This window comes from Balaenoptera borealis (genome assembly GCF_965194805.1).
Source record: "Balaenoptera borealis genome assembly, chromosome: 21".
Taxonomy (NCBI): Eukaryota; Metazoa; Chordata; class Mammalia; order Artiodactyla; family Balaenopteridae; genus Balaenoptera; species Balaenoptera borealis.
The window spans coordinates 14,752,505-14,765,648 of record NC_138880.1 but is presented as its reverse complement, the minus strand read 5'-3'; the positions used below and the strand labels follow the sequence as shown (position 1 = coordinate 14,765,648).

Here is a 13,144-nt window from a genome sequence, read left to right as displayed (position 1 = left end):
CAGCATCTTAAAATTAAAAGAATCCTTAGAAATCATTTTTATTATTTACCATTTACTATTATTTGCTATTTTTAAAAACATTTACTAGTTACTATTTTATTGATTTACTATTTGCTTATTTCCTATTATGTTATTAAACCACAGAAATCTTCCTTCAAATGAAATCTAATGCAGTAACCCAATATGTAAAAGTGTTGAGAGGGGAGAAGCATAGACCTTCATGTATCCCACCTCACAAAAGTTCATGTGTGTGTGTGTGAGTGTGAGTGAGGGGAGTAGGTGTGGGTCCTTAAGACCCTAAAGAGCAGTGGTCTTAGCCAGGAGCAGTTTTGCCCATTGAGGAGATATTTAGCAATATCTAGCGACATTTTTGGTTGTCACAGTGGGGGAGTGCTGTTTACATCTATTGGATAGAGGTCAGGGGTGCTGTTAAACATCTTACAATGCCCAGGGCTACTGTTGCAAGTTCATGTTGCAAGACAAGCCAAGGCCAAAGCCAGGGCCTGACTAATTTGACTAGAAACGATGCCACAAGTGCCAGCTCCTTGTGGTCCTTGTACCATACAGCAAAAAGGATGACACTGAGAGAAAAAGGGCTGAATGACTGCAGCACAAGTTGTGGGGTCCTCTGTTGCTGAAGAGCCAATAGAAGGGGAGAGGAAGAAAGCCCCTTACCCTACCTCATCAGAAGTGGGAAGTGATGAGGGAAGGTAGAGAGGTGAGTGGAAGGTGGCCTCACAGTAGCTCCTTGCAAGTCTCTCATCTTTCATTTCCAGAGGTCACAAGGCATTTGCACCAAGACACAGATGAACTGTGATTCAAGTCTTTGCTTAGCATGTGAGGATACTTGCAGAGTCTCCAGGGCACCATGGTGGAGCCATCACCCTACACCTGCAGTAAATAATTATCTGGTCCAAAATGTCAGTAGTTCACTCTGCTCTAGAGTAGTGCTGTTCAGTAGATACATAATGCCAGACATGAATGTAATTTAAATTTTTCTAATAGCCACATTAAAAAGAAACAGGTGATATTAATTTAATAATATATTACTTAAAGCAGCATATCCAAAATATTATTTCAACATATAATGAGTATAAAACATTATTATGCTAAGTGAAATAAGTCAGAGAAAGACAAATACTGTATGATATCACTTATATATGGAAATCTAAAAAATACAACAAACTAGTGAATATATCAAAAAAGAAGCAGACGCACAGATATAGAGAACGTAATAGTAGTTACCAGTGGGGAGGTGGGGGAGGTGCAATATAGGGGTGGGGCAGTGGGAGGGTGTTAAGATAGGCTCCAGGATATATTGTACAACCCAGGGAATAGAGCCAATATTTTGTAATGACTGTAAATGGGAAATAACCTTTAAAAATGGTATACAAGATTAAAAAACATTATTAATGAAAAATTTTATATTTTTTTCAACTTGTTTCTGAAATCTAGTGTATATCTTCTACTTAAAGCACATCTCAATTCAAGCAAACTTTTCATCAGTAATACTTGATCTGTATTTAGATTTAATAAAATTTACAGTTGAAACAGTAGATTCACATATCTAAGGTGTTCAAAACATATTAAACATTTTCCAATAACTGAATTATGTACCAGTGTATCATGTATCAACTTAATATTTAAATTAATTAAAATTAAATATAATTAATAATTCCGATCATCAATCTCACTAGCCACATTTCAAAGACTCAATACTAACATACGGATAGTGGCTACTATATTGGACAGTGTAGCTCTAGGCACTAGAAAATCACTTAATTGTCTTAATTTATGGCTAACCAGGCCAAGCTAAGACCACACAACCATTACTTCAAAACTTTTCTCCAGCTTGCTCGGATCTCTGTTCATTATATACCAGAATACCTGCTCTTAAATCTCCATTTCAGAGGAGCTTTATAAGTAGGGTCACATTAGGCTAGGCATTATATTATGAGGTTCTCAGAGGTTTCTCCAAAGGATATTAATTAAGATGAAAGAAGCCTTCTTTACTCAGTGAATGTCACTACTCATTCAGTGAAAAGATACCACTGAGCATCAAAAAAAAAAAATCAACATGAGTCTAGTTTATGTTGAGAGAAACTTACTGATTAGCATGAGTATGTTGACAGGGAATAGAACTGGTCACTCTTTCTGAGTCCCAGATTTAATTTGGTATGTAGAACCAGTATTTATCTCCTATGAATGTTAGAATTTGAAGGATTTAAATAGTTAGTTTATTTGGGGGTGGAAACTGCTGGTAAGAAGATAGATCTTAATAAAGGAAGAGAATTCTAAAAAATATAAAGAGGAAATAAAATATTTTTAAAACAAAAAATTCTGCAAATGAAAATAAATATTAAATTTATATCGAAGAGTTTTCTTTGATTTGCCTAGTCAGACCTTATATATCTTGGTTCTAGAGTAGTGTTTGTAGGAATGTATTTAAAGCTATTGACATTTATTTTAAAGTAATTTTTAAGGTATAACGTAATTTAATTGATGTTACCTAAATTAAATTTATCCCAAGAATAGGAATATGGTGTTTTTACACTTGTAAAAATATTGTTTTTTGCAAATATACATGGAAACAGATTTATAATTAAATCATTGCTTAACATCTGCTATATAGTATAACATACACTATAGTTAGGGTAGGTTCACAAATTATTTACCTCTGACGTATTACTCTATAAACTTATTGCTTTGTTTTGAATTATCAGCTATTTTTTCATAGTAGTTGTTCCTAATTTATATGTGTAATATTTTTTTCTGTATCATTGAGTTTATCCTGTTTGAGCTTCTTGAATGTATAAATTTGTGTCTTTTATTAGTTATGGGAAAATCTTAGGCATTATCTCTTCAGATAATGTATGTGTTTCTTTTAAGACTGATAACAACATATTAGACCTTCTCACTCCATCCTTTGTCCATGATTATTTCTCCTTGCAGCATTCTTGGATCTGTTGACATGTTTTCCAGGTCAATAAATTTCTCTTCAGATTTATCTAATCTGCGATTAAACCCCTCTATTGAGCTTTTAAAAAATCAACTTTATTGAATTACAACATAAAATTAATTTGAGAAAATGAAATAAAATGCATCCATTTTAAGTATATATATTGACGAGTTTTGACAAATGTATACGCCCATGTAACCACTACCACAATTTAATAGAGCAGTTTTATCACTCTGAAAAGTTCTTTGGTGTCCATTGGCAGTCAGTTTTCTCTTCCCCTCCACCATCCCCAGGGAACAATTGATCTGTTTTCTGTCACTGTAGATTAGTTTTCTGTTCTAGAAATATGTTCTTTCCTGTATGGCTCCTTTTGCTCAGCATGTTGTAGAGATTTCATCCCTCTAGTATGAGTCAATAGTTTATTTCTTTTTATTGCTAAGTAGTATTCTTTTGTATGGATATGATACAATTTGCTTATCCTTTCACCTGTTGATGAATATTGAGATGTTTTTCATTTTTTTGCTTTTCTAAATAAACATATGAAATTTTCATGTGCAGGTGTTTTGTATGGACATATTTCTTTTCCTCTTGGATAAATATCTAAAAGTAGGATGTTAGAACATACAGTAGTGTATATTTACCTTTATAAGTAATTGCCAAATTGATTTCCAAAGTAGTTACATACCTCTCTTCGTGCCCACCAGCAATGGATGAGAGTTCCAGTTTAGTACATTCTCATTAATATGGAATACCATTAATAATAAAAGATGGGTTATTGCCCATCTTTTAAATTTGCATTTTTTTTGAATAATGATATTGAGCATCTTTTCATATATTTCATATATTCGAAGTTTGTATATCTTTTGTCTTATGCATTGAAGATTATAGCTAGTTAAAATTTGGTCTCTTAGTATTTTGCTCTAAAATTAAAAATTTTATTTGCTAAACTTGGTGCTTTGTGTGATTTAATTTTAGAAACTCAGTCAAATGAGTATCTCTATACTCTAATTAAAAGAGTAAGGTGACTATGAAATACTTGCAAAACATTTTAACATAAACATAACTTCTTTTAAAATTGAGTGTCTGTTCATTGTGAAGAACAGTTTTAGACCTTTAATGTAGCTCTAAAATTCACATAACAAAGAATTTACCATATCTTAATAGGAGGGTTTCTGCCATTAAAAGTGAAAACTATACTTAAATGCTTTTTTGTAATTTACCTAAAAGCCTTGCTACATTTTTAGCTTGGAAAATTCACATTGTTTCTATTTCTTCTATCTTCTTAAATCAGTTATTAGTGCCTGTACTTAAATATGATTTATCATAATAGCATTTCATATTTTTCTAGGAATTTCATAAGATGAGGCTTCGCATACGTGTAGAAATATTTTCTAAAATGATACGAATGCTTAAATTTAATAGTTTTGAGGAATTAAATGAATCGATTTCAGTCTCTGCCGCACTGGTCACAGACTGAAGGCATGCTCCCTGAATCTGGCTCACTGTAGCTGAATGTTTGCACCAGAAATAGGAAAATCACATGTCCTTCTTGCCATAGCTCTTTTGAGAATGTCATTTTGAATATTCTGATCTTACCTTGGGTTTAACTCTCTGTTATTATGCTAGCTGCTTTATTTTCTCCACCCTTATAACTTCCAAAGGAGATAAATGGATTTGAGATATACAGCCTAGTCATTTGGGATTTGAGGTTTGATAATGCCCTAATTGGTTAAAGATAATACAAGGAGATTTTGAATGTCCGTCCACAGTAGTCTCGAATTTACTTACTGAATGTTACTCAGATTTTAGTTTCCTTGTTTTTCTTTCAAACCTTAGTTTGTATATTGATTGTATATTCTGGGAACTTTGCTTCAGACATTTGTGCTACTTTTGAAGAAGAATCTGTTACAAGATGAATTTCTAATTGTATTATGTATCCGTAGTCATATTTTATTATTCCTTTTGGTAGCACAGAACTTTGAAAGCAACTTGTGAAGCATCCAGCATTGAGAGTCCTACATGTCGCCACTTCAAGTACAGACTGACATTCTTGAAAGCCATGGTTGTTATCTTTGCCCTATGTATGTGCTGTTCTTCTGGTTTTAGAAAATCACACAGAAGATCACACAGATCTTCATAGGGAATAGTGTGAAACAAATTTGGCTTGAGGAATTGCTCAAGAAGTAGTTTGGTACTTTTTAGTATGTACCCTACAACTTTGATCATGGTCTCAGCTACTAGTTTTGTTTTTGTTAAATCAAGTGTTAGGGTAAATAAATCTTTTTTTTTTTTTCCATTTTGATTAAAAGGGTAGGGAAGGAAAAGGGTCTGCTTGAGGCAAATCTTTTTTTCTTTTTTAAGATTTTAGATCTTAATGCTTAGACTGTAACTCTAAAGGCATTATCAGGGATTTGAGGCCTATTCTAGATACATAGAAATCATTTATCTAGTCCAGGTCCTTCACTTTATAGACCTGGGAACTGACTTAGTGCTTCTCAACCTTGTCTGTGGTCAGGGACCAGTTTTTTTCCTTCCCCAATGCATGGCAGGCCAATAACTCTGTAAACTACAATGAAGATGAGGTACTGGAAAAAGTAATTTTAAAATGACACACATGGTTTTAAATGCTTCCTCTTAATTTCTGTGGTTATCTCAATGTCGATGGATTACAGAGAGTTCTAGGACTAGAACAGTCCATGGACCACACTTTGTCCATCACTGCCCACACTTTATCTATCACTGCCCAAGGTCGAGGTTGGCACACTATGACCATGGGCCAAATCCAGTTCACCCCTTGTTTTTTGTATGTCCTGTAAGCTAAGAATTGTTTTTACATTTTAAATGATTTTTTAAAGTACACAATAATAATAATATTTTCTTATATATGAGAATTATACAGAATTCAAATTTTAATAAAGTTTTATTGAAACAGAGCCACACACATGCCTTTAAGTATTGTCTGTGGCTGCTTTTCCTCTGTAATGATGGGGTTGAGGCAAGGCTGAATAGCTGAGACAGAGACCATGTGGTCTACAAAGCCTAATATATTTTCTCTCTGGCCCTTTACAGAAAAAGTTAAGATCTGAAGGTTTGGCTCTAGGACAAAGCAATGAATTAGTAGTTAATGGTAGAGTTGAGAGTACAAATACATTTTAAAATGTGCTTTAAATATTAGTATTAGTTGATATGTATTATCAGGCTCTGTGCTTAGTACTTTTGATGCCATTTTTTGTTCCCATTTAATCTCCCCAGTGCTGCCCTTTTATAAAAAGTTAGGTAAGTTTAGATCCCTTGTGGTCTAGTTATGGATACCTTTATTGCTCCTAAAACTCTTAACTCTACTGAGTTTTGTGGGGTTTTTACCCATATCTGGTGAATTAAAATGGTTCGATTATTTTCTAATGTGGATTTTGTTATCAGCATCTGGTTTGGAAAATTCAGCTTCTTATTCCCTGTTGCTATGTAACTCTTCAGTGATGTTTCTGCGTGTTCAGTTCCAATGAATGAGATGCATATGACTCAAAAATGTTTAGAAAACAGATATTTCTAGTGAAAAGATTACTCCTTTCAAAGTCTACTAAAACAAAGCACAACTGCAGCTAAACTGTAATGGCAGATTTCTGTTGCAAAATAGCAAAGATATAATAGGTAAGGCTGAGACTTTAGGTGACTTTTGGAGGAAGGATAAGGCTTTCTATGTTTTGCCTCTACCACGCATTAAGCTGCAAAGTAAAAGCTCCCACCATATTATCATCAAGGATGTTAAACTACGTTCTTATACTTCTTGTTTAAAGCAGGTTCTGAAGTTCTCGAAGTATGCGATAAAAAAACTCAGCTTTTCATGGTAGCTGTTATTTCTTTGTTTTCTACTTTTTGCATGTGATCACTCAGCAACTAAATAAAGATATAGCGATAGCTGTCATCTTTACATTTGATACATGAGCTTGCTTCATGATAAAGACCCTTTACAAACCAAATCTTCATGTTGGGATTTCTTCCTGGAATAAAAAAATACATATTGCTGTGAAAGTTTATTCATTATGATGAAAGAATAACTACAGTTTCACATTATGGTACTTGCTATTTTGTGCTACTTTTGTCACTTTATAAACATCTGGAAAAGAATTATGTTCATTGCTTACAGTCAAGAGTGAAAGTCTTAGCAAAATCTCACTGCATCTTTTCAAGCCATGGCTAGTTTTTGTTATCCCAAGTCTGAAAGTATCCAAGATTTAGTGCAAGAGATGCTGATGCACGCTGTCCCAGCAGCTGCGTCCCAATTCTAGATAAGGCTATTCCTTTGTACCTTATAATAAAGCCATCAACTAGATGGCTTATGTATTAAAGGGAGAAGAAGAGCTTTATAAAGCTCTATACTTAGTAATATATGAGGCTTGCCTTCCAAATATTCCTAAAGAATGTATGTACTTTAGCGTGGGACTGTTAATGAATGAAAATCTGGGACACATCAACAGTCATTATATAACATGTCTTTAACCATTTATTTGCATTTAATATTTCTGCTTTGTTTTAAATTTATGCTATAGAATATTGGTAAATGGTAACAACTTCTGTTCTCTCCAGGAGTACACAAAATCTTGTGTTTGATTTGAACTGTTAGAATAACTTGTAATTGAACTTTGCTTATTAGACTAGTTTTTAATATATTTATTAGTTTAACCATTGGTTGGGTAGTGTTATAGCAACACCCGCCCTCCCCCTCCACCATCCCCACCCCGCCCCTGTACACACACATACCAGATGTAGTTGAGAAATGTTTTAGATAATTAAATTATATCTGGATTTTACTTAAACAGTGATTCTCTCTTTTGGAAGCCTACACATCTCAAAATTCTCTGTAGCTACTTTTTACCCAATATAGCATGTGTAACATTCATTCCTCAGCATATATCATAGTGATTGAATTTCTGATTCTAAAAATTTTTGATGGCCAGAATTATTGTGGAAGGCAGTTCCTTTCTGCAGCTCGGCTACAGGGAACCAAAGTTGCATGCGTTACTGTGTCTGGTAAACTTCTTGGAAGCAAGCCAGTATGTTCTGGTGAGTTTCCATACATGTAAGCGGTGATCACTAAAAGGCTTGCACAGTATTACAGCTGTTCCAAGACGAGGAAGCGGTGGGAAATTCAGCAGTGAAGCAGCAGCAGCAACAAGCAGCCACAGTGGTAGTAAAGACAGGGCAGGCTCATAGTGAGAGGATTTCACAGTGCGAGGCAGCGAGCGTGCAGCTCCCCATCCTTCTGCCTGAAGGAGGCAAACCCAAACTGTCTGTTGCAGGATTTTTCTAGTTTCGTGTTTATGATGTTAAGTCATGTGATAATACCGTACCACAAGTTGCCAACTTCGCTTTACTCTAGAGAGGATCCTTTGCTGCAGTGCATTTTTTTCTTTTTCTTTATTTCTTTTTTTTTTCTTGAAAGAGAAAAAATTGTGCAATGTATGTTTATGCCTACACCATGCCGAGGCGGCACTTACCAGTAAATAATCTTTGTATCCCTGAGGTAAGATACTGTTTCTGCTTTCCCTGCACAGTGCTGCTGCAGCACGGAGCTGATCCAAACATTCGGAACACTGATGGGAAATCAGCCCTGGACCTGGCAGATCCTTCAGCAAAAGCTGTCCTTACAGGTAAGAAAACAGAGCTGCCCGACTATTTTATCTACTAGCTATTGGATCTATTAGCTTGCTTTTATAAAATCTTTATGGTCTGAATTTTATTTTTTTTCTACTGATAAAAACTCAACAAATATATATGCCATTATCTCTATTATTGATTTGTTATATTAACTGTTTTCGTTAATCGCTGTACTGGCATAAGCATAAGCAATAGGATTGCTTATTATACTTAGAATTTCTGAGAATTACAGCATTAAATGATAACATAATTATTCCTGCTTTAGACTTTTTTTTTTATGGTTTGGATTGTAATTTCCTGTACCTCATCTTCTCAGTTGATTCTTTTGAAGACCTTCACTATTGAGCAAGCAAGGGCATTTGTATTACTTTATAAAAGTAGTTTTGATAGGAAAGACAACCTGCTGCCTTATTGCTTAGATCAATGGTTAAATAAAATATGATGCCGCTCCTCCCTTGCCACTCTGTTTATATTTTTATCATTATCTTCTCCCTTTTACCATGATAGCAAAGTACTTTTTAACTGAGGCAATGGATTACCTTCTTTCTTCAGAGTGAAAAATTTTGGCTTAAGTATTGGTTTTATTAAGGCAAGTGTCAGGAACCAACAAAGAGGAAATGCTGGAATAGAAAGGCTCTCTCAATAACAACATAGGAAATAATGCTATAAGTGATGTGCTATTGAGCAACCGTTTTCACTGATCTTCATTCGCAGAGTGCTGCATTGGATCTATTTTTGTTTTTATTCTCAGCATCTGAGTTCTGCTGCCTTTGCCTTCTTTTACTTAACTGACTTTTGTAATTTGGAGCCTCTGTCACTGCAGTGCTCACAGTATTGTTTTAGGTTGTATGAAAGTAAATGACTTTTAGCTTCCTTTTAAATTTGTCCAGGTTTGAAGAAAATAAATCTTTTATTCACTTCTAAGTTGAGTCCATTTTTAACAAAGATTCTGAGGTGAATGGAAAATATCTATATACAGAAAGCTTTGAAAATATGTGGAATTTTGCTTAATTACTCTGCATGGAAAGACAACTTCCCTCAGTGTTAAAATTAACATAATCTCTGCTAAATCAGAGTAATCTGATTTATCTAAATTAATAAGAGCTTAGGTGATTCAGTTGCTGAATCAAGATAACATACACTAGAGGAATAAAGCTATTTTAAACCAGTGTAGATAAGAAGAAATTTAAATATAATTATAAAGTTTTAAATAATGAAATTAAAGTCTGTAGCCTCAGGGCTGCTGTTTAGGTTCTGAAGCCTTTCAGTCTCTTCCTTTAGCAAAGCCCCGGGCAACGATTGCAGCCTTGGAGTGGTCTCTGACCAAAGGAGAAAATTCAGTACTAGAGGGATATTATAAATGCTGACCAAGACTGTCTCTGTATCTGTGTCCTCCATCTGACCTTTCCTTCTCTTCAGTCCTGCCTTGTCCGTTTGTTAGATTTGTCCATTTGTTCATTTAATGCAGCACTGCTTTAGATCCACTTTCACTTTTTTTAAAGACAGTTTGAATATAAGTTATTAACAACAAGAAGCTATCTTCTAAGTGGAAGTGAATTTCAGGGGAGGTTATACTGGCTGTTGTTAGTTTGGGAAAGAAATTTGGCAGAATAACTCATAGAGACCAAAGCTTCCTGGAGGACAGATACTATGTCTGTTAAACTTCCCTGGAAAAGCATCTAGCACTGTATTTGGCTTAGATAGGAAGATATTACATTCTTCTTGGTCATAATACTGAGCTCATTAATTGTTTTTTTCAAGAATATGCTCTTTTGGAAATGAAATACAATTTTTCAGATATGATTTAAAAGAAAAGCATTCTAGTGGAAAATATAAGCTAATGATATTTACACACTCGTGTTACATAATGCAGTGAAATATATTCCAAAATGTTTTTCTGCCCATGCAGGTTCTCTTCTAAGCAGTTCTTTCTGATGGAATTATGGTGGAAGTATTATTTCCAAAGTTAAATTTAAAAGATTGAGCAGTGGTAAAAAGAGAATCTTTTGAAAGGAAAGTCTTAATTTAGAGTTATTAGAGATTATTCTAGATGATGTGTCATTATTTTTATGCCAGATGTAGTTGTAGTACCATTACTTAACCTTGAGGGTGAAGTTTCTGTTCTTAATTTTTTTCATCTTTGGGAATTTAATTGCCAAAGATGACTTACAAAATTTTTTATGTTACTGCTTTTGTGCATTAGCCAAAATTGTGTATAGATATATGTATATTCCTTAAAGGAAATTAACAAAGTGAAAATCTCTCTTACCGAATATTTTAAAATAAATAAATGACTAATACCCTCTTCCGCATAAAGAATGCATGAGTTTTTACAGAGCTGTATAAAACAACAACATACCCTTAGTTTTACAGCTAAGGGACCCCAGCATATAGCCATCTGCTTTGAATAGTGCACTTAGGTATTTTAAAGAGAATAATTAATTGGAAAGACTCGTTAAACTCTTTGTTGAATTATTAAGTGAATGATATGCTTAGAAGAGATCTTGAAGGTTTTTTGTTTGGTTTTGGTTAATGACTGAAGTTCTGGGCAGTCAACTGAAGGACTTGGAGGTGGTTTTGTTTGTTTATTTTTTGTTTTTTAGGAAACAAGGATAGGAAAAGCCTAAACAAGCCTGTGTAAATTTCATTGAAGAGCAGTTTCAGTGTGTTATGATTATGGATTTTTAAAAATTTACTTATTTTGACCTTTTTTCTAGGTATAAAAAATACATTCATTAAGAAATTAGGGGAAATAGGAAAAGTACAAAAAAGAAAAAATTACTCATTATTCTACCACCTACAGAGAACATTCTGGTATAGTTTATTTATAACCTTTTTTTCTTAGTACACACACCCCGCATTCTTCTTTCTCTTTAATCAAATCAGCCTTATACATTACATATTGCTTAATAATCTTTCTTTTTAATTTAGTTATATGAATATTCCCAGAAGGTGCTAAGTATTCTTCTGCAACATGAATTTATAAATTTCATGGTATCCTTCTATGGATATATTTTAGTTTTTTGAACTAATCCTCTAGTATTTACCATTAAGTAGAGTGTTGTCATCCTTTATTCTCCTTGTGAATTTAGAGTTATTTTATCATTTCCATTGGAATTAGGCTTCTTTACCATATTCAGACTTAGCATCCACACACATGTATCTCTCTATTCCTGAATGAAGTATGTGGGGATTTGGTGAACGAGGAGCTTCCTTTTTAAAGGACTGCGCTGCATGTGGTATTACTTTGCCAGAGCTACAGGTAAATTAAAGGTGGTTGACAAAGGGAGTGTTCATTGAAGAGTATAAGGATGTAGGAGTATTTGTTAATCATGTAAAGGGGATTCTGTGGGGCACAGTGGGAAGTTGGGTCATAAGAAGAGGTGACAGCAGATTGAGGCTGAGAGTTTGGGAAAGGATAGATGGCCAAAGGAGAGTTATTGTTGGTAGAACCGAGGATGACAGGGATGTAAAGTGAGTGAGTTTAGATGGTCACGAGGTTGCCAAGGTAATTCATCCCAGCAGTTTCCTAGTAGATTTAGGGATAGGGGAATAAGGGAGAGGAATATATTTGCACCAAGGTGTCTCAAGAATAAACTTTTGTCTGGATTCATTGCACTTCTGAGGAAATTCTAATCTGTGATTGATGGGCTGGCTCCGTTTCTAGAAGGAATCAGCTGTGGCTCAGGCTAGAGGCAATGTTGAGGGGTCTGGTGTGTGCTTGCGGAGCCTGGTGTGTTAAATCAGCAAGATTTATCTGGAATCCTATCTCTTTTTTGTTGTTGTTCTTCTTCTTCACTGCTTCCTACTGCTTTTCAGATAAAACGAAAGCCTTCAGCATGATGAGCGAAGAGTTAAATGATCTGGACCCTGCCTCGGTAGGTTTGACTGCTAGGTTTTGCGTAAGCCAAAATTTAGGATTCCTTTCTTTTTCTCACGTTTTGAAAGCAACCTATCAGTAATTCAGGTCTACCATACTTTCAAATCCCCAATCCAACCATTTCTTACCAGCTTCACTGCTCTAGCCCTAGTACACGCCTTTCGTCTTTCTTTCATGACAGCGGTAGCTTCATAATGGATCTCTCTGCCTCCACTATAGCTGGAGTGGTCTTTCTAAAGCATAAATCAGTGCTGTGATTAGAAAATTCATTAATATATTCTCATTACCCCCGAATAAAATCCAGACTTCAACCCTAGCCGACCATGATCGGGCCCCTGCCTTGCATATCTCTGATCTTGTCTTGTACTGTGTTCTCCCTGAGCTCTTTGCTTCAGCTACAGCTGTATGCTTGCTGCTCCTCACGCAGATGAAGCCCCTTTCCGTGTCTGGACCAACACATGCTCTTTACTAAAACGGGGACGGTGCCCCAGAACTTCACATGGGTCATCAGTCAAATCTCCACTCAAATGTTTACTCCTCACAGAAGCCTTCTTGTTCTCAATCCCATTAGCTTACTTCATTTTCCTTATGGATTTATTACTTTATTATCTTTATGGATATCTGAAATTGCATTAGTTTGTTGTTGTTAT

At 34.9% G+C, this 13,144-nt stretch overlaps 1 protein-coding gene across 1 annotated transcript in view; it reads left to right on the top strand.

Moving 5' to 3' along the window:
• The window catches only part of TNKS (tankyrase), a 181,122-nt gene that overhangs the window by 39,989 nt on the left and 127,989 nt on the right, over positions 1 to 13,144 (top strand). The window contains exon 3 of the mRNA XM_082374938.1: positions 8,512 to 8,607. Coding sequence (XP_082231064.1) covers positions 8,512 to 8,607 — 96 coding nt within the window. The remainder of the gene's footprint in view (positions 1 to 8,511; positions 8,608 to 13,144) is intronic.